This window comes from Tursiops truncatus, chromosome 5 (assembly GCF_011762595.2).
Source record: "Tursiops truncatus isolate mTurTru1 chromosome 5, mTurTru1.mat.Y, whole genome shotgun sequence".
Taxonomy (NCBI): Eukaryota; Metazoa; Chordata; class Mammalia; order Artiodactyla; family Delphinidae; genus Tursiops; species Tursiops truncatus.
In genome coordinates, this window is record NC_047038.1 from 101,965,587 (window position 1) to 101,993,025 (window position 27,439).

The 27,439-nt window shown below is 40.7% G+C and overlaps 1 protein-coding gene across 8 annotated transcripts in view; it reads left to right on the forward strand.

Moving 5' to 3' along the window:
* The window catches only part of AFF1 (ALF transcription elongation factor 1), a 206,793-nt gene that overhangs the window by 62,713 nt on the left and 116,641 nt on the right, over positions 1-27,439 (forward strand). For 2 of the 8 annotated variants that reach the window (XM_019926695.3, XM_019926696.3), the window contains exon 1: positions 17,804-18,268. The exons of the other annotated variants lie outside the window; for them this stretch is intronic. In XM_019926695.3, coding sequence (XP_019782254.1) covers positions 18,252-18,268 — 17 coding nt within the window. In that variant the 5' untranslated portion in view covers positions 17,804-18,251. Of the gene's footprint in view, positions 1-17,803; positions 18,269-27,439 lie in introns of those variants that run through there. 8 annotated transcript variants of the gene reach the window in all.

Here is a 27,439-nt window from a genome sequence, read left to right on the forward strand (position 1 = left end):
AATTAGTGATGTTGAGCAGCTTTTCATGTGCTTCTTGGCCATCTGTGTGTCTTCTTTGGAGAAATGTCTATTTAGGTCTTCTGCCCATTTTTGGATTGGGTTGTTTGTTTCTTTAATATTGAGCTGCATCAGCTGTTTATATATTTTGGAGATTAGTCCTTTGTCCATTGATTCGTTTGCAAATATTTTCTCCCATTCTGAGGGTTGTCTTTTTGTCTTGTTTATGGTTCCCTTTGCTGTGGAAAAGCTTTTAAGTTTCATTAGGTCTCATTTGTTTATTTTTGTTTTTATTTCCATTACTGTAGGAGGTGGATCAAAAAAGATCTTGCTGTGACTTATGTCAAAGAGGGTTCTTACTGTGTTTTCCTCTAAGAGTTTTATAGTGGCCGGTCTTACATTTAAGTTTCAAATCCATTTTGAGTTTATTTTTGTATATGGTGTTAGGGAGTGTTCTAATTTCATTCTTTTACATGTAGCTGTCCAGTTTTCCCAGCACCACTTATTGAAGAGACTGTCTTTTCTCCATTGTATATCTTTCCCTCCTTTGTCATAGATTAGTTGACCATAGGTGTGTGGGTTTATCTCCGGGCTTTCTATCTTGTTCCATTGATCTATGTTTCTGTTTTTGTGCCAGTACCATATTGTCTTGATTACTGTAGCTTTGTAGTATAGTCCAAAGTCATGGAGTCTGATTCCTCCAGCTCGGTTTCTTTCCCTCAAGACTGTTTTGGCTATTCAGAGTCTTTTGTGTCCCCATACAGATTTTAAGATGATTTGTTCTAGTTCCATAAAAAATGTCATTGGTAATTTGATAGGGATTGCATTGAATCTGTAGATTGCTTTTGGTAGTAGAATCATTTTCACAGTATTGATTCTTCCAATCCAGGAACATGGTATATCTCTCCATCTGTTGGTATCATCTTTAATTTCTTACATCAGTGTCTTATAGTTTTCTGCATACAGGTCTTTTGTTTCCCTAGGTAGGTTTATTCCTAGGTATTTTATTCTTTTTGTTGCCATGGTAAACGGGAGTGTTTCCATAATTTCTCTTTCAGATGTTTCATCATTACTGTATAGGAATGCAAGAGATTTCTGTGCATTAATTTTGTGTCCTGCAATTTACCAAATTCATTGATTAGCTCTAGTAGTTTTCTGGTGGCATCTTTAGGATGCTGTATGTATAGTATCATGTCATCTGCAAACAGTGACAGTTTTATTTCTTCTTTTCCAATTTGTATTCCTTTTATTTCTTTTTCTTCTCTGATTGCCGTGGCTAGGACTTCCAAAACTCTGTTGAATAATAGTGGTGAGAGTGGCCATCCTTGTCTTGTTCCTGATCTTAGAGGAAATACTTTCAGTTTTTCACCATTGAGAATGATGTTTGCTGTGGGTTTGTCGTATATGGCCTTTATTATGTTGAGGTAGCTTCCCTCTATGCCCACCTTCTGGAGAGTTTTTTTTTAATCATAAATGGGTCTTGAATTTTGTCAAAAGCTTTTTCTGCATCTATTGAGATGATCATATAGTTTTTATTCTTCAGTTTGTTAATAATGGTGTATCACATTGATTGATTTGCGTATATTGAGGAATCCTTGCATCCCTGGGATAAATCCCACTTGATCATGGTGTATGATCCTTTTAATGTGTTGTTGGATTCTGTTTGCTAGTATTCTGTTGAGGATTTTTGCATCTATATTCATCAGTGATATTGGTCTGTAATTTTTTTTTTTGTAGTATCTTTGTCTGGTTTTGGTATCAGGGTGTTAGTGGCCTCATAGAATGAGTTTGGGAGTGTTCCTTCCTCTGCAATTTTTTGGAAGAGTTTGAGAAGCGTGGGTGTTAGCTCTTCTCTAAATGTTTGATAGAATTTGCCTGTGAAGCCATCTGGTCCTGGACTTTTGTTGGAAGATTTTTATTTATTTATTTATTTATTTTTTTGCGGTACGTGTGCCTCTCACTGTTGTGGCCTCTCCTGCTGTAGAGCACAGGCTCCGGACGTGCAGGCTCAGCGGCCATGGCTCACGGGTGCAGCCGCTCTGTGGCTTGTGGGATCTTCCCAGACCAGGGCACGAACCCGCGTCCCCTGCATCAGCAGGCAGACTCTCAACCACTGGGCCACCAGGCAAGCTCTTGTTGGAAGCTTTTTAATCACAGTTTCAATTTCATCACTTGTGATTGGTCTGTTCATATTTTCTATTTCTTCCTGGTTCAGTCTTGGAAGGTTATACCTTTCTAAGAATTTGTCCATTTCTTCCAAGTTGTCCATTTTATTGGCATAGAGTTGCTTATAGTAGTCTCTTAGGATGCTTTGTATTTCTGCGGTGTCTGTTGTAACTTCTCCTTTTTGTTTGTAATTTTATTGATTTGAGTCCTCTCCCTCTTTTTCTTGATGAGTCTGGCTAATGGTTTATCAATTTTGTTTATGTTCTCAAAGAACCAGCTTTTAGTTTTATTGATCTTTGCTATTATTTTCTTTGTTTCTATTTCATTTATTTCCTCTCTAATCTTTTTGATTTCTTTCCTTTTGCTAACTTTGGGTTTTGTTTGTTGTTCTTTCTCTAGTTCCTTCAGGTGTAAGGTTAGATTGTTTACTTGATAGTTTTCTTGTTTCTTGAGGTAGGTTTGTATAGCTATAAACTTCTCTCTTAGAACTGCTTTTGCTGCATCCCATAGGTTTTGGATTGTCGTGTTTTCATCGTCATTTGTCTCTAGGTATTTTTTGATTTCCTCTTCGATTTTTTCAGTGATCTGTTGGTTATTTAGTAACGTATTGTTTAGCCTCCACGTGTTTGTGTTTTTTATGTTTTTTTCCCTGTAATTCATTTCTAATATCATAGCGTTGTGGTCAGAAAAGATGCTTGATAAGATTTCAATTTTCTTAAATTTACTTGATTTGTGGTCCAAGATGTGATCTGTCCTGGAGAATGTTCCATGCGCACTTGAGAAAAAAGTGTAATCTGCTGTTTTTGGATGGATTGTCCTATAAATATCAATTAAATCTCTCTGGTCTATTGTGTCTTTTAAAGCTTGTGTTTCCTTATTAATTTTCATTTTGGATGATCTGTCCATTGGTGTAAGTGAGGTGTTAAAGTCCCCCACTATTATTGGGTTACTGTCGATTTCCTCTTTTATAGCTGTTAGCAGTTGCCTTATGTATTGAGGTGCTCCTATGTTGGGTGCATATATATTTATAATTGTTATATCTTCTTCTTGGATTGATCTCTTGATCATTATGTAGTGTCCTTCCTTGTCTCTTGTAACATTCTTTATTTTAAAGTCTGTTTTATCTGATATAAGTATAGGTACTCCAGCTTTCTTTTGTTTTCTATTTGCATGGAATATCTTTTTCCATCTCGTCACTTTCAGTCTATATGCGTCCCTAGGTCTGAAGTGGGTCTCTTTTAGATGGCATATATACAGGTCTTGTTTTTGTATCCATTCAGCAAGCCTGTGTCTTTTGGTTGGAGCATTTAATCCATTCATGTTTAAGGTAATTATCGATATGTATGTTCCTGTGACCATTTTCTTAATTGTTTTGGGTTGGTTTTTGTAGATCCTTTTCCTCTATTGCGTTTCCCACTTAGAGAAGTTCCTTTAACATTTGTTGTAGAGCTGGTTTGGGAGTGCTGAATTCCCTTAGCTTTTACTTGTCTGTAAAGCTTTTGATTTCTCCATCGAATCTGAATGAGATCCTTGCTGGGTAGAGTAATCTTGGTTGTAGTTCTTCCCTTTCATCACTTTAAGTATAGCTTGCCACTCCCTTGTGGCTTGAAGAGCTTCTGCTGAGAAATCATCTGTTAACCTTATGGGAGTTCCCTTGTACGTTATATTTCGTTTTTCCCTTGCTGCTTTCAATAATTTATCTTTGTCTTTAATTTTTGCCAATTTGATTACTATGTGTCTCGGTGTGTTTCTCCTTGGGTTTATCCTGTGTGGGACTCACTGTGCTTCCTGGACTTGGGTGGCTATTTACTTTCCCATGTTAGGGAAGTTTTCAACTATAATCTCTTCAAATATTTTCTCAGACCCTTTCTCTCTCTCTTCTCCTTCTGGGACCTGTATAATGGGAATGTTGCGTTTAATGTTGTCCCAGAGGTCTCTTAGGCTGTCTTCATTTCTTTTCATTCTTTTTTCTGTTCCGCATCAGTGAATTCCACCATTCTGTCTTCCAGGTCACTTATCTGTTCTTCTGCCTTAGTTATTCTGCTATTGATTCCTTCTAGTGTAATTTTCATTTCAATTATTGTATTTTCATCTCTGTTTGTTTGTTCTTTAATTCTTCTAGGTCTTTGTTCAACATTTCTTTTATCTTTTTGATCTTTGCCTCCATTGTTTTTCCGAGATCCTGGATCATCTTCACTATCATTATTCTGAATTCTTTTTCTGGAAGGTTGCCTATCTCCACTTCATTTAGTTGTTTTTCTGGGGTTTTAGCTTGTTCTTTCATCTGGTACATAACCCTCTACCTTTTCATCTTGTTTGTCTTGCTGTGAATGTGGTTTTTGTTCCACAGTCTGTAGGGTTGTAGTCTTCTTGCTCCTGCCCTCTGCCCTCTGGTGGATGAGGCTATCTAAGGGGCTTGATGGGTGGGACTGGTGGCGGGTAGAGCTGCCGGTTGCTCTGGTGGGCAGAGCTCGGTAAAACTTTAATCCACTTGACTGTTGATGGTGGGGCTGTGTTCTCTCCCTGTTGTTTGTTTGGCCTGAGGCAACCTAACACTGGAGCCTACCTGGGCTCTTTTGTGGGGCTAATGACAGACTCTGGGAGGGCTCACTTCCCAGAAATTCTGCTGTCAGTGTCCTTGTTCCCACAGTGAGCCACAGTCTTTCCCCCCCCCCCCACCCTGCCCCCCACCTCTGCAGGAGACCCTCCAACACTAGCAGGTAGGTCTGGTTCAGTCTCCCCTGTGGTCACTGCTCCACTACTTCCCGTGGGTCCTGATGCACACACTGCTTTGTGTGTGCCCTCCAAGAGTGGAGTCTCTGTTTCCACCAGTCCTGTCTATGTCCTGCAATCAAATCCCACTAGGCTTCAAGGTCTGATTCTCTAGGAATTCCTCCTCCCACTGCCGGACCCCCAGTTTGGGAAGCCTGACGTGGGGCTCAGAACCTTCACTCCAGTGGGTGGACTTCTGTGGTATAAGTGTTCTCCTGTCTGTGAGTCACCCACCCAGCAGTTATGGGATTTGATTTTACTGTGATTGCGCCCCTCCTACCGTCTCACTGCGGCTTCTCCTTTGTCTTTGGATGTGGGATATCTTGTTTGGTGAGTTCCAGTGTTTTCCTGTCGATGATTGTCCAGCAGGTAGTTGTGATTCTGGTGCTCTTGCAAGAGGGAGTGAGAGCACGTCCTTCTACTCCGCCGTCTGGGTTCCTCTCCGTGTTTCTCAGACTTCAATGGACATACGAATCACCTAGGTATTTTGTTAAACTGCAGATTCTGATTTCGTTGACCTGGCATGCAAGCCAAGATTTTGCATTTCTAACAAGTATTCCGTGCAGGACACTGCTGCTCTGGCTCTGTGGCTCACGCTTGGAGGAGCAAGCCTCAAAAGCAGAGATTGTCAAACTTGGCTGCACGTTAAATCACCTGAGGACATTTAAAAAATACCGATGCATGGGTCCCACCTCCAGAGATTAATTGGTCTGGGGTGTGTCCTGGGTGTCAGGAATTTATACATCTCCCCAGGTGATTCTCAGGTGTAGCCAAGGTTGTGAACCACTGCTCAGTCTGAAGGATCTGAATTGTTTTCATTAGTTCACATCCAAGAGGGAAGTACCTATCTTCAAAGTGACGTCCTCTGTGTGTGTTTTTAATTATTACTGTTTTCTCTTTTTCTTTGTATCTCACGTTTTGAAAGAGTCCCTCTACCAAACAAAATATGTTTAAACAATTTTGTTTGTTTTTCTATTTTTAAATCAAATCAAACCACATACAGCTGTCAATTCGACTTCCTGATCAGCGTGAGCTAACTGGTGTTGCCACACTCAGTTGGCATAAGCTCCAGAAAGGCCCAAAGCAGCGTCCCTCACATGCTTTCTATGGGCAGATATGTGATTTCCTGTGGACTTTTTGAAATGTTGAAAATAGTTCACTGGTCTCCAGTTGCTTCATTTGTGGGCCCAGGTCAGAGTCCAGTGATTACATGATCGGAGAACTCCTCAGATTGTGCTGGTTTGGGGGCATTCATGTGTAGGAGGAAATCTTGCCAACTGCCCCTCCAGCAGAGTTCTTCACAGTTCTCTGTTTCAGTAATTATCCATTAACTGCAGTATCTGTTGGCTGCCTTTCCCATGAACAAGCAAACATTCCCCTTAATCCCATCTAGCCTCATGACTTGATAGACATGAGAGGTAAGAGTCTGTGATAGGTAAAGAGTGTGAAGGTTAAGATCTCAGAGAAAGCTTCTGAGAAGAGCTGCCTTGGTTGGGATTTGAATAATGGTAGCAAGTCTCCAGCTGGAGAAGAGGGGAAGCAGCATTCCAACAAAGAGAAAATACTCTGTGCAAAGACTGCTGGTACAAGAGAACTGGCTGGCTGGAGGGCTTTTGTGATGATGGAGTGGGATGGTGATGGAGGGAGGTTGGTGGGAGGTGGTGGTGGTGGATGAATTGGGAGATGGTGATTGACATATATACACCAATATGTATAAAATGGATAACTAATAAGAACCTGCTGTATAAAAAATTAAATTCAATTAAAAAAAGAAATAACATAGAGGATGTAATATTTTCATTTGCTTCAGTTTAAATATTGTTTGCAACTCAAAGTGACAACTAACATCATAGTATTGTGTAGTAAACCCCACTGCTTTGAGCTTTTTATGAACCTGGAGAAAGAATCTCTTGTCTGTGGCATCAATGTCTCTGATTTCACTTGAGATAACTTTTGGTCAAAAATGCTGCTTTGGGGCTTCCCTGGTGGCACAGTGGTTGAGAGTCCGCCTGCCAATGCAGGCGACATGGGTTCTTGACCCAGTCCAGGAAGATCCCACATGCTGCGGAGCAGCTAGGCCGTGAGCCATGGCCGCTGAGCTTGCACGTCCGGAGCCTCTGCTCCGCAACGGGAGAGGCCACAACAGGGAGAGGCCCGCGTACCACCAAAAAAAAAAAAAAAAAAAAAAAAATGCTGCTTTGGAGAAATACCATGAAATATAGGATCTTATCTTTATCAATGTTACCTTCCATTTTTCTAAGAAGATGAGAATTTCTTTTATATGTTTGCCGAATGCTACGTATAATATAAAATTCTGCTTTAAATAAATACATTCTTCATTTTCAGATCTAGAAAGAGAAAAACAAGAGAGAGAGAGAAAGAAAGCTACTGATGTGCAAAATTGGGAAGGGTATTGGATGCCCCTGTAATCTTCAGCCTGGAGTCAGGGAAGTCTGTCCTTCCTTCCTTCCTTCCTTCCTTTCTATCTCTCTTTCTTTCTTTGCTCTCTCTCCCTTTCTTTTTCTCCCTTCTTTCTTTCTTTCTTTCTCTCCCTCTTTCTCTCTCTCTCTCTCTTTCTCTCTCTCCCTCTCTCCCTCTCTCCCTCCCTCCCTCCCTCTCCCTCTCCCTCTCCTTCTCCCTCTCCCTCTCCCTCTCCCTCTCTCTCTCTCTCTCTCTCTCTCTCTCTCTCTCTCTGTCTTTCTCTCTTTCTTCTTTAAGAGTAACATCTGATGTATATTTTAGGAACAATATATTCCATACTCTGGCAGTGAGGTTGAAGGCTAAGTGCGGGGGGTGGGCGAGAGATTTGGCAAGGGAAATAATCCTCATTAAGCTATTGAAAAAGTATGATGATGTATGAAGAAGAACCTGAACTAAGAGAATGTTAGGTGTTCTAGAAAAAATGGAAAATCTTATGATTATTTTTAATTTCCAGTAGGAATTAGATGATGGAAGAGTTAGCGAATTGGTACATATTGACTCTAGTGATTACTGAACTTTAGTGTGAAACCGAATCACCTGGAGGGCTTGTTGAAACTCTAATTGTTGGACCACACCAACAGAGTTTCTGCTTCTGTAGGTTTGGGTGGGGCCTGAAAGTTTGCAAAAGAATGCAAGAATGGAGCAACAGAGGAACCCAAAGAAACAACTAGAAGACAAGTAGCAAGTTGATAGAACTTAAACCCAGCCATATCAATAATTAAAATAATGACTAAACATATCAGTTACAAGGCAGAGATCCAGCAGACTGGGTTTTACCGAACACAGTCATCTACTTCCAATAGATGTATTTAAAAATAAGAACATGCATAGGTATAAAGGCAAAGGATAGAGCAAGATACATCATCCAACAGTAAGCATAGGAAAGCTGGATGACTATATTAGAATCAAGAGGGCAGAAGTAGAACCAATGGATGATGGCTGCAGGGAAGCCAGTTTTAGCTCTATGGAGCACAGAGGTTTCCACCACTATCACTGGCCAGCAGTGGAAGGGGCTGCCTTGTAATTACAACACGTGTCCCTGGAAATATGCAAACAGGCCAGTCTAGGAGGAGAAAGAGCATTCTTGCATGGAGAATTGGATTAGATGATCTCCTTTGGTCTCCTTTCTGGAGCTAAGATTTCATCATTGTTTATTTTCTACAATAATTGTAAATTATTACAATTGTAAAAAACGTAAATTGCGGGTAAGTGTTCATTTTATAATACTTAGAATATTTTTAAATGCCCAGAAGAAGACAAGTCATTTGATCCTTCCAGCCAGGAATATCTATGGCTAACATTTGGTACAGAGGCTCAGTCAATCTTTTTAATACACAGATTTATTTCAATTTTGGTAAAGTGGGTTCATAACAGCTGCACTGTATAGCAACTGCTGTTTTTTTTTTTTTAAGTTTATACTGTATCTTTCTATGTCATAACATATTTTTGTAAAACAGGAGAGTGAAAGCATATTCAACCCAGGGGGAGAAAAACCATTTCGAGACTAGTTGTATAAATTCAAGAAAACAGAGAAGTATTTCAAGTAAGATCTCCCTGCAATGACACCACTGCACTTTTACTATCTCAAGAGACCTTTGGGATTTGGGTGGTGATTACATGTGCAGGAAGAGCCAGGAAAAGGAGAGAGTGACTGATCTTTAGTTTGGGTGATTGGTGACTAGGACCAGGAGAGAGGAATGGGTTAGAGTCATGTTAATTCTGGCCCTGTTGAGTTTGAGTTGCCCGAGGGTCACTGCCTGGCCTGGGACCATTTCTCAGGCTAATTTTGTCTCTTTCCTTTAACCTGTTTGCCTTTCCTTCATCACCGCTCTACCCTGCACACTCCTTGCATACTCGTTATTGTGCGTACTCCCTGGTTTTTACTAGTAAAAAACTTAAGGAGGCAGATCTTATTTTAAGAAGTTAATTGCTGATCATTACAGTTAAATACATTATAAAGATAATGGAATTTTTTAGTTTTATGTGACCCACATCCCTCCTGATCTGCTAATTGGAAGTCCTCTTTGAATTCTGCCCTCTGCTTTTATTCCTAAGAATGGAACCAGCAACACTCCCCCCACCCCCCCCCCCCACCCCCCACCACAGCCCCGCACCAGTCCCTTCTTTGGTGAAGGAGACATTGTCCCCTCCCTCTGTAGAGAAGCCACCCTTGCAGACCCAAGAAGCAGCTCAGGTTGAATGATAGGTGGCTCTTGGCATCTCTAAGGTGACACTTTTCACTAAGTGAATGATCCATTTGGGACAGCCTCCCAAGTGCCTTTTTATACCCAGGAAAGTGGTTTTGGGCAGCTGGAAAGAAGGGACTTGGACTTGTGGGGAGAGGCTTGGGCTAGAGTCACACTTCTGGAGGGTCACTGATAATTTTGTCCAAGACAGCATGTAGACTGAGAGATAAGGGACGTTTTCTAGCATCTCATATTGGATCCCAGATGTGTGAGCAGAAAGAATTATGAAACACAATGAGGTCCCTCCAAATAGAGAGGTATCATGAAATTCCACAGAGGAGAGTTTTGAGGAAGGTGGCCACTGGGGTCACAAAGGAAGCAGACCACTCTTTGTTTAGGAAGTTTGGCTGTGATGGCAGAAGGAGATTGGGCATAGCTTTTAGGGGGAGAAGACTGATATGTGGGAGAAATGGCTGATTCTAGAGAAAGCTGTGGTAGAGAAAATAGAAAATGAGCCTGGAGTCCCTTGTAGTACCAGAAAGTAAGGAAGCGCTTAAAAGACAAAAGGAGGGGAGCAAGTCAAAGGGATGAGGGGCTAACTGGAAGAGCTCCCAGTGGCCAGAGCCAGAACAATTTGAGCAATAAAGTAAATCGTAGAGCATTGGATTATAGCCCAAAGGATAAAGTAAGTATCTGTGAGTATATGCCATACTGCTATAAATAAATGATTGAATACATTAATAAATGGAGAAGTAAATCTTTCTTACAAAAGAATTCCAAGTAATGTGTGGGTACTACCACCCCACATGAGTGGAGCATAAGTCCCTCCCTCCCTTGAAGGGAAAAACCATTAGACAAAGCCAGATGGGGACACCTGGCCTGAACTCCTCAAAACTGTCAAAGTCATAAAAAACCGGGAAAGACTGAGAAACTGTCACACAGTGCAGTGTGTGATATCCTGGATTGGCTCTTGGAGCAGAAAGAGGATATTAATGGAAATTAAAATAAGTCTAGAGTTTAGTTCATAGTAGTATACCAATGTGGATTTCTCAGTTTTGACAAATGACAGATGATACTATAAGATGTGAAAATGGGGAAACTGGCCAGGGAGGTATATGAGAATTCTTTGCAACTTTTCTGTAAATCTAAAATTATTCCAAAGTAAAAAGACTTTTTTTTTTTTTAAAGTGTGTGTTACCAAACGAAAGTTCATATGCCCAATTCACAGTGAGGCCAAACAAACCAAAATGTGGGAGTTTGGGGCAGAGAAAGGTTTATTGCAGGGCCAAGCAAGGAGAATAGGTGGCTCATGCTCAAACAAACAAAGAAACAAAACCCACACTCCCCAAAGGGTGTCGGCAAAGCATTTTTAAATGCCAGGTGAGGGCGGGGCGTCCCAGGGTAAGTGATCAGCTTGTGCACTGTTCTCTGATTTGTTTATGGTGGGGTGACAAGGTGGTGTCATAGGAGTTAACATTATCAATCCTTAGGCACCGGTAGGTCTGGGGGGTATGTGCTCCGGATCATCAAGTAGTTAATTTCTTTGTTTGGTGGTGGTTTTAGCATCTGAAAAACAACTCAGGAAATGTGCATCAGATACTGTTATTTAGGTAATTCAGAGAGGAGCTAAAGCAGAAGATATGGGGGAGGGGTCTGTCCCAGGAAGACCCCATAGGGTCCTGCTCAGTTACATGTTGGGGTGGGGTTGGGGGTTGGGGAAACTTGAGCTTGTTTGTAGGCTGAGAATAAATAAGTCAACTGGTATGGATGGGCAGGGGTATTGGGGCGGGGAAGGAAGAATGTTTTATCTATGTACAAACAGAAAAAGATAGGAAAAGTGTAGACCAGGAGTAGAGAAAAAGACATTTCAGTGAAGGAAGAGGTGATATTGGGCAGTAGTCTTTAAACATTTTTGCTTGTGTCCCCTCCAAAAGAATGTTGAAAAACTGGAAGTCTTTAGTCTCAAACCTATCAGCTGAATTGTATCAGAGAAAATTTCCATCTCATTTCATAATTCTGATATATAGCTGGATTGGTAAGGCAGGGCCTTGCTCCAGGTTGGTTACCTGGATATGTCAGATGAGGAGCCACCCATGAGTTTTTCCTGATTTGAGCTCAGGGACTGTCCTCCTACAAAGAACTGTTCCTCTGGGGCTTCAGACATATTTGCACCCTGGAGCAATGTACACTTAGAAGAGTGATTTGGAATGGGTGAGAGGCCTACTTTTCTTGATCAAGTAGGGAAAGGCAAGCGGAAGTGGGAGGAAAGCCTGAACCCTCGTTTCAGGAAAGAGGGCATTTGGGAATGAAGAACCAGGAAATACATTTGCTTCAAACCTCTGCCCTCATCCTTCTTGAGGACTTCCACATACACCTGATTTGAAGATCATGGTAGAGGACCTGAAAAGTGTGGCGTAAAGCTGGGGAAGAAGAGGACTTTCTCAGGACCAGCAAGGGGAGGACTGTTTTGTGTTGAGGTCATAGCTGAAGGGGGAGCTAGTTAATTTCCAGCGATGCTTATCCAGTTTTCCCTGCTATCTCTGCCCACCGGAGATGGCTCATCTTTTTTCTCCTCCTTTGTCTCCCCTCCCTTTTCCTGTGTCTGATTTATTTGTGACTGTCCAGTGGCACCTTGAGCACCCTTCTTTTGGTGAAGTGATTTTTGCAGTGTCCTCATTAAACAGCATCCCACTGAAATGAAGTAAAAATTCTTAGATTTGACCAACGTAACTTTTAGATCAAAAATGCCATTAAAGAGTAGTATCATTGAATGACTATTGTGGACCAAATGCATACATTGAATGAATATTTAACAGTTCTGATTAAGGCAACTTGTTTCAAAAAGTTTTTTTTTATTAAATTTAAAGTATGGTAGATTTTGCCTTCTATCTCCTAAATTAAAAAAATATATATAAACATACCTTTTAAAACATATGCCTGTTTATATTTTGCCAAATAAATGATGGAACACTTGAAAGATGATTCTGTTTTCACTCTTGGATAACAATATGTAGGGCACATTTGTGATTGTACTTAAGATATTGTTATATATGCCATCTGTTGTTGCCACTACATGTGTGCAAGTGTCATTTATAAAGCTCATTAATTTAAAGAGCTAATAAAAAGGCACTCTTGTGATTCAAGAACCCATTTCTGGTAGTAAAACAGTCTGTCCCACTCACCTTATAAATTCTGCCCTGTTTATTAAATTGTGTACCTTACTTTTTTGTTGTTAGCATACTTGGTCACTGTAGGCTTGGTGAATTCTGGAAATGTAGCACTGATTAGCATATTCTCACCATACTGAGAAACTTGTTATTTTGATATATAGATGATATTTTGCTGTCATGTAACATCTTTCCATTCATTTATTTTTATTTTTTAAGACTTATTTTGAATTGGCTTTATTAGGCAATTCATGAATAGGGCAGAATCCCATCTAGCAGCTAGAAGGGTATTCCCTCTTTCCATTATTTTCATTAGAAATTCTTCACTGTAGGGAATTCCCTGGCAGTCCAGGGGTTAGGACTCTGTGCTTTCGCTAGGTTCAGTCTTAAGATCCCACAAGCTGTGTGGCAGGGCCAAAAAAAAAAAACCCCACAAAACTTCACTGTACTGGGCAATTACTAAGACAGTCCTAACATTTTAAAGGGGCAGTGAAGATTGACAGGTGATCGTACCCATTATTTGTAAGGTAAATTGGGTCCATTAGCTGGTCCAGTTTGAGTGCACCTTAGGGCCCAGGGATTTATCACCTGAAGTCTACAGAGCCTCAGGTCCTCCTTAGGTGAGCTGCAGGGGGATCATGAACATCAAAGTATAGCAGATGTCATGTGCATAGGTCTGTATCCTCGAATCTCAACAGTAAGGCAAAGAATTCTGGGCCCCCAAAAGGTTAAGAATGTCTTTTGTTCAGTTTCACTGCAGAACAAGACTGTGGGTTGGGTACAATGGTGTTTTCAAAACACATGGAGATAATAACACCCACGTGTGTATTGCTGAACTTCTTCAGCCACATGGAGTATCCAATTCCAGAATAATTTCTCCTGCACTTTCCTCTAGTATTGTTAGATCTATTACAAATCGAGTGTAATCCCACATCTGTTTCAAATTACTCTCACTAATTTATGTTACAAATGATCTTGAGAGCCCTGGGAATCTCAGGTGTAATCCCAATGTGCTGTTGATTTCATATTTCCGTGTGTGTAAATATTTGGGGTATTCTTTCATTTCCTCATCTTCAGTGGAACAGCACAATTAACACAGTTCACAGGGGAAAAATGTAATTTTAATATAAGTGATGTTATATTTCTAGCCAGTGATAAATGGAAATTTTGTGAGTAAATGCTATTATGCAATATTGTTTCTGCTTACTTATATGTCTGATATCAATTTAAAGGATAAATATCATAGTTGGTATTTAGAACAAGAGAAAGATGGGGGAAAATGGCAAGCAAAAAATTTTGGGGGGCTTCCCTGGTGGCGCAGTGGTTGAGAGTCCTCCTGCCGATGCAGGGGACACGGGTTCGTGCCCTGGTCCGGGAAGATCCCACATGCCGCAGAGCGGCTGGGCCCGTGAGCCATGGCCGCTGAGCCTGCGCATCCGGAGCCTGTGCTCCTCAACGGGAGAGGCCACAACAGTGAGAGGCCCGCGTACCGCAAAAAAAAAAAAAAAAAAAAAAATTTTGGAGAGTAGACTTTTGCCTAAATTTATGCTTTGTTTCCTTCAAGGTTTGTCATTCTTCTACTGCAAAAGAATACACGTGTGCAGTGGTATTTTATTGTCTGATAGAGATTTCTTATGAATGAAAATAAATGCTGTCCAACCATGACACTTAAAATGACTGAGGGATTATAAACCAATACTGAATCAAAGAGCTCACTTTTATCTTTTAAGTATGCGTGATCTAAGCAAGTCGTTCTCACATGTAAGCAGACAAGTATTAGCTAGAGAATTTGTTGAAGTGCATATCCCTGAGACCTCTCCCTACAAAGATTTTGATTCACGAGTTCTGGAGTCTGTGGTTTTAACACATGACACAGGTGATTTGATATTTTACCAAAGCTGATCTTGGTGCTAAGATTCTACACAGGAATAGCTATAATATAATAATATTACTTTTAATATAAGAGAAGCCATGATGATTGTGGAGAGCTGGAGGAGACATGGAAGTATCAACAAATGACATGGAATAAGTTTGCACCCTCAAATTATTAAAAACCCCAAAGAGTTTTTGTATGTGTGTGTTTTATCTATTGACACTTGCTGTATTAAAAATTAAAATTGAGATATTTAAAATATTAAATTCTTTAAAATAATAAACCCATTACCTGTTAACTTAAATAATATTTTTATTTGGAAAAAAAAACTATTTCCAAAATAAAAAATTTAGTAAGAGGAGTGGCATTATTTTACATTTATGCAAATCTCTTTACTGTCCAAACTAAAGAAGACAGCCAGATTCTCATCTGCTTCTGTGTTCAATCTGTTGCAATGTTATTTTGGTTGAAATATATGAAGAAGATGCAGCCTCACAGAAAATGGAGGAGTATTTTAATACCTTTTTTGATATTATATCAAAACTCTACAAGTCATAGTTTCTTAAAGGTTAGTTGCAATGTGGAATTTGAAATCATATCATTGAACTTTTTTTTGATATATTAAAATCCATTGGTCTGTCCTGCACTTTCAATGGATCTTTTACCCGTGCACGATTTTAAAAAAATTTATTTAATTAATTTATTTATGGCTGTGTTGGGTCTTTGTTGCTGTGCGTGGGCTTTCTGTAGTTGTGGTACGCAGGGGCTACTCTTTCATTGTGGCGCACAGGCTTCTCATTGTGGTGGCTTCTCTTGTTGTGGAGCATGGGCTCTAGGTGTGCGGGCTTCAGTAGTTGTGGCATGTGGGCTCAGTAGTTGTGGCTCATGGGCTCTAGAGCGCAGGCTTGGTAGTTGTGGCGCACGGGCTTAGTTGCTCCGCGGCATGTGGAATCTTCTCAGACCACAGCTCAATCACGTGTCCCCTGCACTGGCAGGCGGATTCTTAACCACTGCGCCACCAGGGATGCCCCACAATTTTGTACTGTTTAGAAAATTGTGGTCACTGAGTTACGCAGGTCTTCTTTTTTTAAAATTTAATTAATTAATTTAGTTTTGGTTGCATTGGGTCTTCGTTGCTCTGCATGGGCTTTTTCTAGTTGTGGCGAGCAGGGGCTGCTCTGTTGTGGTGTGCTGGCTTCTCACTGTGGTGGCGTCTCTTGTTGCGGAGCACAGGGTCTAGGCGTGTGGGCTTCAGTAGTTGTGGCTCACAGGCTTAGTCAGTAGTTGTGGCTCACGGGCTCTAGAGCGTGGGCTCAGTAGTTGTTGCTCGCGGGCTTTAGAGTGCAGGCTCAGTAGTTGCGGCGCACGGGCTTAGTTGCTCCGTGGCATGTCTGATCTTTGTGGACCAGGGCTCGAACCCGTGTCCCCTGCCTTGGCAGGCAGATTCTTAACCACTGTGCCACCAGGGAAGTCCGTACACAGGTCTTCTAAAACCACATTCATTACTGTCCTTACCTCATCGGGAAAGTCTTTAAGTATTGGGAAGCTGACAGGCTCGCAGTGGCAGATGTCATTTTCCAAAATGCTTGAAAACTCAAATTTTATCATTGGCAATAAATACTGTCAGTTGTTTTCCTTGAAGAAACAGACTCACTTTGTTCATTTTTGAGAAAATGATTACCAAATACCCAAGTCAGAATAACCACAGTTCGTCAATTGTTCCTCACTTGTTCTTTCAATTTTTTTCATGGACTACCATTTCTTTAGAAATGGTAGTCCATGAAAAAAACAGCTATTTCAGCTTGCAACTCAATTATACAAGTGCTTTTCTTCAAGACAACCACTGTACTTCACTCTGCAGCAGCAGAGTGCTTCATGTGGACTTCCCATTTTGTCACAAAGAACATTAAAATGACCTGTACTCAAGGGTCAAGATTTAAGAAAAGTAGTAATTCTTACTGCTCGCTTCGTTAAGGACATGTGTAAAGAAAACTGACCTTTTTTTCTTTTTTAAACTGCTAATGAGTGAAGAGCCACTGCCTTGATTAGTGCTAAGGTGCCAGCAGTTTCCCCACAATTGCTTTTGCACCATCAGTGCAAATGTCAGCACAGTGAAAAAGACAAATAATGTCTTTGTGTTATTCTAAAAATAGCTTGACCTCTGAGAAGGTCCTGGGGACTCCCAGGAGACCACGAATCACACTTTGAGACCCACCATAGAGATGCTTTGGGCCTTCCACCCGCCAGCCCCCACCTCTCAGCTTTGCAGTTTTTGTGCAGATGTCAACATGTCTATCCATGGCTCCTTAGCAGTACAGTGTGGAGTATCTCTTTGTGAGATGGTGTCACTGTCATGATTCTAGGTAGAATGGGGAGTCCACGGGGCCGGCATTCACTCCATTTAGAGCTTGCAGCTCCTACAGTGTGCTGCTGGTCCGCATGAGACGCTGAAGCCCAACCTCAACGACGTTTTTCCCTGCTTAGCTTTAGGCACAGTTTAAATTTAAATGCCTTCCCTGGCCCCCTTAGTAGGACACGGTTTCGTTTGTACTTACAGTGTTTAATATATTGTTGGCTTGCATCCTCAGTCATTTTCTAAAAATTTGTCAGTTCCTTAATTACTTCTTCAAGTACCATCTGAGTTGCTGTTTCCTTTTAATCTGAATGTTGTCCAATAAAAGAAAGGGCGTTTTTTTTTTAAAAAGACGGCGCTTTGTACATATTTGTTTCAATGTAACGAAATCAAAACTGAAAGCTAACAAAGTCAAACAAGTGTGCGTTAGTTGCACATTTCCTGACTGCAAGCATTGGCACGATCAAACGTAGCGAACGTGTTTTACTGCTGTGGTTTTATTCCTTGTTCACTTCAGCCTCTTGGGACCCAGTATTCAACAAATATTCAAATTGGGGCTGGAGTTCTGACCGCCCGGGTACTGCGTGTTCCGGCAGTGTGTGTTTGTACATTGTTAAAACCTGACAAGAGAGCGGTAGCCAGGAGCCTGCAGGCGGGGCCGCGCCGCGGTCGAGCCAGCTGGGCTGCGTCGGCGCTCGGGCTCTGCGCCCCCGCCCGGCGCAGCCTCGGGCTGGGCCGGTGGAGCGCCGTGCCCTTTTAAGGAGGCGGACCGTACCACCAGAACTTTGTTGAAGGGGGTGTCCAGGCGAACTCGGACAACTTTAACAGAGCCGAAGGACGATTTCCTTTACCTTCTGACGCGGGCCGGAGTTCTAGTGCTGCTTGGCGAAAGCTGTGCGTTGGTGGGCTTTGCGCGAAGGGAGCCCTTCGGTTTCCCTTCTCCGGAATCGCCCGGAGGGATCTCACTCGGTCTGAATTCAGACGCGAAGCTCCCCGGGCCAGTCCAGAGTGTAGTTTGCCTGCAGAGGCCCCAGTGCCCGGATGTCCATCAGGATTAGCGCGAGCCAATACGCTCGGAGCCCGAGGCTGCGCTGAGGACGCCCGGGCTCGGGAGCAGGTAGTCCGGTAAAATCGGGTAGTCGCGCTGGGGAATCGTCCCCGCCCGGCCCCGGCAAATGGTGAGCGCGGCGCTGGCAGAAGGGCCGCGGGTTGAAGGCTCTGATGGACAGGAGACCTTGAGCTCTATAAACTGAATTATGGCAGCCCAGTCAAGGTAAGGCAGGCACCGAGAGAAACTTTTAAAATATGTTAGTGGCTAGGAGAATTGAAGGTTGCAAGGGAAGGGTCGGGGTGCTGCGAAGAGGACGAGCAGGAAGCAGCTTTGTCATTGCTTTCTCATCATTCCTGATGCTGTGGTTCTTTATTTATGTCAGATAAAAAACAGTTTGGAGAACATACTAGACAATTTCTGCAGAGAGGAGGGGGTTGAGTTAAAGTTAAGATTAAAGTTAAATTTCTCTTCTCTTCCAAAAATAATTATTTTCAGAAAAATAAAGTTGATTTAACTTGTCTGCCTTTGCCCAAATTGTCCTTTAGTTTCTTTGTGCACCTCCTTCTGGTTCTCCTGATTTTTTTTTCCTCTCTCCGCTAATGCCTTGAGCAGAATTTTAGAAATCGATTAATGTGAAACAGTTCGCCTTGGGGGAGGTGGTTGAGAATTTGCCTGGTAAGTGACTGGAAATTTTACTGCCAGAATGTACGATTGCACATAAAACGGCACAGCTTGCGTGAATCTGCTGAGTAGGCAAAGACCAGGAATGTATCGGGGTTGGTGAAGGGGAGAGGATAATGAACTGCAGTTGCTGTCAGAGGAACGCTATTGTAAGAACCTCCAGCCCTGACTTTCCATGGTTTGTTACTTTTTTTGTAATGAGGCTTTAAGAGTGATGACAAGGCATTAGTGATTTTTATGAAATTCAAACTGTTGTGTATGATTTCATTTTAGTTGTGACAGCAGTTGGTGCTAAAGGAAGCCTACAATTTAGATATACATTCTTTTTAAACTTTCAGTTTTACTGGAAAGTACTTTGGTGTCGCATTTAAATTAATGAGAGCTCCTCAAGTTGCTTTTTGATGTAATATAGTGATTTGGGGGAACTCTTACAAGGCTAAACACATTTCAGGTCTGAAGACCCAAATAGGTCACTCAAAGAAATAGATGCTTTAAGCTTAAAGTTTGGGCTTGATGAGACTTTGAAATTTTTTCCTAAGAGATAGAAGTTTCTAGGAAGAAAAAGAACTTCACTATATAGAGCACCTCTATGTGCTTTGTATATTTAATCCTCTAGACTCAGTGGTTTATCCCCTGCCCCCATTTTATTGGCTGTTCTAAGAGAGAGGTTCTTAACTTGAGGCCATGTAGTAGGAAAACTTGGATGACAAACAAAAGTTGCATCTTTATTTATGCTAACCTTGACTGAAATTTAACTGCCAAAAGGGTCCATGGCATCAAAACCTTAGATTAAGACGCTGTGATCTAAGAAATTAAATGGTATCTAACAGAGCTCAATAATAGAAAGCTGGGATTTGAACTCAGATGTGAGTGATTTCAGTGTCTGAACCCTTAAATTAATTAAGAATAAAATGAGGTAATAGCTAAATTGGACACTGCTGTGTGCCAGGCACAGCAACTGTAATTGGATTACCTCTTTGACTCTTCTCAGTTGCTTAAATAGGTAAGTACTTGTATTTTTTCACATTTGTTCAGGAAACTGAGGCTCAGCCATTCTGTTTCTTGCTTGAGGTCACGCAGGTAGAGCAGTGCCTGCCTGACTTCTGAGCTGCCCTGCAGCATTTCCTTACTTCCAGGCTGCCTCTTTAATGCTGAGATGAGGTGTTGAAAGGGAGCTGCAACGCCTCAGTCTAAATGCGCAAAAAGCAATTTCTGCTAAAAGTACTTTGCTACAAGATGTAAAAATCCGAGTTATCAGTATGGTAGTTCAATTTGCTAGTAATTGAAATAGGAGGACTGTGCATATTCTGCTTTTCTGCCTGGCCTTCAGATGTGCCCTTGAACTAGGAACAAAGCCACGATGTCTTTTTTTTTAAAATTTTTTGGCCTCACTGCATGGCACCTGGGAACTTAGCTCCCCGACCAGGGATTGAACCTGCGCCCCCTGCATTGGAAGTGCAGAGTCTTAATGAGTGAACTGCCAGGGAAGTCCCCAAGGCCATGCTGTCTTGCTATTTTCTTAGTCTGCATCATGAGAGTATATCTCTCAAGTGGTAAATGTGCATTTTTTCACTTATAGCTGGAATGTGGTCCAAACTCACTTAGACATTGTGTTTGTGGGAGAATAGGTAATCTTTGAGATCCCCAGAGAGAATATATGGAGAAAATTGCAGGTATTTTTGGATTTCAGGAAACCCCAAAGCTGGGCCACTCTGCCTGAGTAGTGCTAAGAGAAACGCAGCCATCCTCTGTGATGTATAATCTGGGGTAGTAAAATCTTGCCCATGTGTCAGCATCTGTTTGCTTTTGAAACAATTTAGATTCTTGGACTCATTGGATCTGAATATTCATAGCATTTATAGCTCAGTTCTAACCATTGTGCACTGTTTAAATAATTAGGTGGTAGGATTTTTTTGTTTGTTTTTGAGTAGAAGAGATAGATGGAAACTTAGACGAAACTGAATTTTGTAGCACTGATGGTGAATAAATGAGCTGACCATGGCACTATTCTCTTATTATTTGTTATTGTTATAAGGTAATAGTCTTCACTTGATGTTGATGGATGGTGCATGACTAATTTTTCATGTGTATTTCTTCTCTCTAGTCAGCTCCTTAAGACATTGTCTCACATTTTTAGTATTCCTTGCATAGGCTAGAAGTACTTTGAATGAGGGAGGGACTGCTTAAATCTCTAGGCTTGTGAATTTCCATAAATTGAGGTTGCATATTCCTCTCCATTTTAAAACCTAAAAGTAGGAAATTGATTATTTTGTTTTGCTTTGTGGTTGATTTCTTCTGCTAGATATGGAAGACATTTATTGAATGAAAGGTCAATTCCCTAAGTTATAAAAATTAGATTTTGGGTCAGTATTTTGAGAACATTAAATATCTGCTTTGCCTTTTCAGAATTGTGGAGAAAGGCCGTCATTTAGAAGTGCAACATCAGTTAAAGCAGGGCATATTCTATGCCTCCCCTCTCAGATCAGTGTGTGCTTCCTTTGGAATCTATAAGCACAACAGATACATTGACTAGGCTTCCTTGCTTTAAGGTGAAATAGTTATAGTTCATGGCTTTAGTTTCCAAATTCTGATCTAAAGCACTTGGAGACGGTGCTTTTATAGGAGTATACAGCCTGGCACACCCTCTTTTGAGGACTGGTAAACCTATGATGGGTAGGGGTGGGCATGGAATCCCATCAGTTTGTAGATCTGTCCTTTTCTATGAGGATTAGCTTGCCTTATATTGAGGAGTGTGGATGGATAAAAGAGAAAGGAGGGCTTTGGTTCTCCATCTCTGCTAACCCCTTCATTGAAGCAATCCCTGAATTTTAGAAAGGAATACCTACATCTCTTCAACTACCGTCAGGGATTAACCGGTTTTAAATGCACCTTGTGCTACTGGAGAAGCCCTGGCCCACCTCCCCCCAGGGTGTGTGTGTGTGTAGCAGGGGGAGGGTGCATGAATGAGAGTTGGGGGAGTTGAACTTGCTTCTTTAGAAGAGTAGCTTCTGGTGGCTGAGCACGTCTCAAAAGCTCTTTCACACAAACTGCAGAAGGAAATTAAGTTTAGGTAACTCTCCCACAGGTTTTTGTTTGTTTGTTTGAATTTGACTAAAGTTAATGATGTTTAAAAAAAAATAATAGAGGAAAGTTAGATTGTTCCCAAGATTATTATGAAGCCGGTTTTTGGTGGATCTCTTACTCTGGTGGGGGAAATTTTCCACGGCAAAAAGCAATGCTCTTAAACTGGTATGGAACCAGTTTTGCTCCGTCCTCTGTCCCCACCCCCAGTTTATGAGCTTTGTAAAGATTACCTTGGAAGAAAATTCATGAAAGCAAAAAAGCTCTGATTTAATATGAGCAAATATCAAAGAAGAATGCTTGATGTTTTGGAAAGTGCAGTTCAAGGAAGTGATTTCAAGAGGGAAATAATTTATGCAGTATTTTGACCCAGTGAATGTCTTCATTTTTTCCCTTAAGACACCATTGTAAACTGTGTCCTTGACAGAAGAGGTTTCTTAAATGATTTCCTTCTAGTTCATCCTGAGAGCCCCGCTGAGCTTCCTGACTCAGACTAGAGGTTCTTCCATGATGAAAATGGAAGGAGGATTGAGCCATTTTTTTCATTCAGCTGGTTTATGGGGATCTTCTTTGGCAAAAAAAATAAAAAAAATTAACACAAGTGGTCTCTCAAGAGAGTTAGGGGATTCTATACTATACCATGAAAAAGTATTCAATAGCTGGTTCTATACTGTTTTGAAAATGGAATTTAGTGAATGCTACACCTAAGCAACTTAAATGTCAAATATGCTAATTATCTTAATCATGGATAAGAGAGAAATCTCTCTCATCTGGGCACTGTCACTTATTTGTTTTGAGCATCCAAATCTATGTATTACTTAATAGCTGTAAAATGGAGGAATTATAAAGCTGGTTTGCTTCATTACAGCTTTGAGGTATAACATACAACTTGATTGCTTCTAATATATAAACTTAGTTTTCTGTTAGCAAATTTCTCTATTTTGTTTGCTTTCCAAGATAGGAAAATAAACATTCCAAAATCTGTCTTCTGAAAGGGCAAGTCCTGTATGTGAGATGTGGTGAGAAGGACTACAGGTGACAGTGTATTCTGACTTTACTTCTGTACTACTTGGAAATACAGCCTGCACCTTTAGGACAATGTTTCTTGGCTCAGAAGTACAAACATAGCAAGCTTGGGTATCATAATCTCTTTGTTGTGGTTCAGTTACATTTTATTGATATGGGGTGGGTGCATAACTTTTACAGCTTAAATGATTACCTGTCCTTTTTACTTAAGTTAGAAAAAAATTGAAAGCTAAAGTTGTAGTATTTTAGCTCTGCTTCTGATTGTTCTTCATGCATTTTAATATGAACATAACCTGTATTCATTTGCTCAAAATAATACAGCAACTAGAATGCAAAGTAATGTCTTGCTCAAATATATATGTACCAGATGAAGTTCAGCTTTAGGCCTCTGGTGGGGGGGGGGGGGGGAGAATAAGATTTATAACTTTTGGTGTTAATGCCCTTGGAGACCCAAAAGTAAAAATTAACTTTAATAAACATCCCAGTGCTGACTTTTTGTGTCTTGGCAGTGATCAGTGTTGAGAATCCTGCTCCTGTGCAAACTTTTCCCTTTTCCTATCTATCCGCAGTGAGTTAAAGCTTAACCTGATGGCCACAAAGCCAGCAGACTTAATATCCTGAAAGCCTTTTTCAATGGTGAACGTCTGTTGTTTTCTTGCATTGGTTTATTGGCTTCGTTTTTAATTTAACCAGATTGGACTCCTATCAGGTTCTTAAAGCAGTAATTTGATGTCAGATTTAATATATTAAGAGGAAATCCCAATAGTCACGTCTTGTCAAAAGGAGCTGAAGCAAACAGAAGGGAGAAATATATTGTATTTCTATTGACAGCTAAATTGTCTTTATTTTGGTATTAGGTATTGTATTTCCAGAGGGCACCCATAGTTCGACCACATTCTAAAAGTACCAAGGATTGTTCTTCCTCCACAGTGGCTCATGTGATGATGAATGCTTGGAGACCTGCGGGCCACATGATCCTTTGTTTGGGTGGGCTGGGGAGAGTTAAGGATGTGACTCCTGAGTCACTGGTTCGCCTTTATTTTACCCAAAAGGATCTTGCCTTTCTTTTCAGTATTGCTTACAGCTCGATTGGCAATTAAACAAATAAAAGTGAAGGAATATTTTAGGGGCAGTGTGTTTATATTAAGCTCAAAGTTCTCAAACTGGATTAGACACAAGAAACAACATGAGTGCTTCTTAACATGCAGATTCTGCTCTCCCCTCCCCCCAGAGATTCCTTTTAGGCAGGTCCAGGGTGGAGCTTGGGTGGAGCCCTGCTGGGTCTGAGGCCAGAGGCCCACCTACCACACTTTGTGAAATGGGGTGTGTGTGAGGGAGATACAGTATCATATAAACTATGTCGTGTAATGCAGTTACATTTTGATTTAATATATATTCATATATACACACACCCCCCATTGAAATAGACAAGAGGTTGGTACAGAAGGTAGATATCTACCTCTATAAATTTATGTACTTATTATAAACTCTATTAGTTGAAATGTCCAAATGCACCTATATTTAAAAAATAAAAGGAAAAGGAAGGTACCAAGAAGTAATGTGCAATGTTTGATCCAGCAGCACTTTCCCAAAAATTGTTTCTTAAGGACCTGGATACTTAATTTACCCTTTTCTATCCGCTCTGGTCTCCCTCCCAAAACTACTAACTCACTCTTCAACATCCCCCCCGCCCCTATCCCCCATTCATCGGGTGGCAGTTGTTTTGTTTTGTTTTGTTTTTAATTTTTATTTATTTAATTTTGGCTGCATTGGGTCTTCGTTGCTGCGCACAGGCCTTCTCTAAGTTGCTGCAAGCGGGGGCCGTTGGGCTTCTCGTTGCGGTGGCTTCTCTTGTTTCGGAGCACGGGCTCTTAGGCTCCTGGGCCTCAGTAGCTGTGGCATGCAGGCCCAGCAGTTGCAGCACGCTGGCTCAGTTGCTCTGTGGCATGTGGGATCTTCCCAGACTAGGGCTTGAACCCGTGTCCCCTGCACTGGCAGGAGGACTGCCAACCACTGCGCCACCAGGGAAGTCCCAGGTGGCAGTTGTTTTTGTTCCTAGAGAAAAATTATAACTGTGAATTGGTCAATTATATCCAAACTTTTGAAACTGAAATAAAAGTTTGGGGTTTTTTTCCTTTCTTTTAAAGAAGAGCATTGTCTAGGTGTACTGTCATTGAACAAATAATATGCAACAAAAATTTTAAAATGGGGCTCCTATGGGAAGTAAATGTTAAAATTATAGCAGAAGTCAGTTCCTGTAACAAAATTCAGGAAACACTTTCTGGTATGTGGGTGTTGTAACTTTTCAATTCTTGGAACTTTCCTTCAGGAAACTGTCCTGTCAAAAGCAGAGCAGTTGATAAAATATGAAGCACAATTCACAAACTCTGTTGTGCAGTGTAATTAAATTTTGATTTGGGGCATATGTTTTTGTGGTGGTGATAGAGCTGAGACTGTCATGTGACTTTCATCGTGGGTAACGTGCATCTGGATAACTTGTTAAATGGCTTCTCTCCCTCTCCCCATTCTCTTTGCTTTAAAAATACAGGTGTACCTGATTTGCTCTGGATGTGAATTTATGGAAAATGGTATTTTTAAAATTTATGGAAAGTGGTATTTTAAAAATTAACCAGTTCCCATTATTTTGTATAAAAGTATGAAACTTGTTTCTTTTCCAGCTTTACAGAAATTACATATTTTTGTCTCATGATTGACAAACTAATATTTTATCTTAGACATTTACATTTCTAAGTAAGGTGGTCTACCTAGTCAGTTGGTAACTTAAGCTGCCAAAATGCTAATAAAAATTTGAGTCCATGATTTTAATTTTTTTCTTTAAAGGAAAATAACCTCTTACTGAGTTAATAGGACGTTTTATGTAAGTTTTTTTTTTTTTTGGTTAAAAACATATTGGTTCAAAGTTCTAGACAGTAAAACAATAGCTAAAGCTCTTGTTTTATGTTTTTTTCAAGTAACTTTGACCTAGCATTTACACTTCTAGGAATTATGTTTTTTTGTTAATCTTTTATAAGCTGTGTATCTCCCTTTCCCACTCAGTTCCCTCTTAGAGTTCAACCATACTTATGCTAGCTCTCCATTAAGAAAAAAAGAAAATCTGTGTAAATATAAACTTTGTACCAGATGGAGAAAATCAGGCAGCAACATTTACTAACATTAGGATAGTAAAAGGGTAGAATGAAACCCAGTATGTTACATTTGTTTCAAAATGGAGTTCTGCTACCTGAAGATGTTGGGAAGAATAAACAGTGGTCTGTGTCACTTGGTTTTAGTAAAATTCAGAGTAAACCAATTAAACTTAGTTTTTGTTTTTAAATTGGAACTATGCCCAGAAGGCAAAAAGCCCTAGATGGGAAGTTATAAAAGATTGAATATGATCATTTCTACCATATTGCTGATTGTCTAGGGGTTTTGTTTTAACCCTCATGACAGGGCCTTTTCTTACAAACATCTTTGTATTTTTCTCATTTTAACAGTCATATTTTTCTAAGGATAAAGTGAAAATCATTAGATTTACTTCATGTGAGTTTAATTTGTAGGCTTTAAAAATCTTGACAGTTCTCATGATAAGCCTAGAATAAAACTTGGTTTCTATCTGACTTCACCCGTAATTCTGTGGTGAAACCCCTAAGGTATTAGTATTATCCATTATTTTAAAGAGCAAAGTAGAAGCTTCACCACTTTTGGTCTTTTGGTAGCTTGGTAAATTACTTTTTTTTTTTCTTTTTGCAAAGGGGGTGGGGCACGTTCACCAGATCTTTTCTCTCCCATGTTGTCACTTTACTCTTCTTCCCAGCCCAGCTGTTTTTGTTTGTTTTGTTTTCTTTTTTCGTTTTCTTTACAACTTTGAGGTATATTTTACATATTTTAAAAGTTGACCATTTCAGGTATACAGTTCAGTGATTTTTAGTTACTTTACTGATGCAAACATCACCATTAATCAATTTTAGAACATTTTATCCTCCCAGTAAGATCCCTCATTGCCCCATCCAACCATTAATCTACATTTTGGGTGTAAATTTGCCTTTTGTGGGTGTCTCACGTACACGGAATCTTGTAGTTTCTTGCATCTGGCTTTTTTCACTCACATAATTTTTTGAAGTTCATCTGTGGCATAGCATGTGTCAGTAGCTCTTTTTTTTTTTTTTTTGCGGTACGCGGGCCTCTCACTGTTGTGGCCTCTCCCGTTGCGGAGCACAGCCTCCGGACGCGCAGGCTCAGCAGCCATGGCTCACGGGCCCAGCTGCTCCGCAGCATGTGGCACGAACCTGCGTCCCCTGCATCGGCAGGCAGACTCTCAACCACTGCACCACCAGGGAAGCCCAGCTCTGTCCTTTTAATTGCTGAGTAATTAATTCTGTTGTCTGGATAGATAGACTTTTTTCCCAGTGTTTTGCCTTTTGGGGGGGTATTTGAATAATGCTGCTATGAACATTTGCATGCAGGTCTTTGTGTAGACTATGTTTTTCTTTTTCTTGGTTAGGTACACTATGAGTGGAATTGCTAGGTCTTATGACAGTTTTGTACTTATTAACCTTTTGAGAAACCACCAAACTGTTTTCTAAAATATATGCTCACCCATAGCCC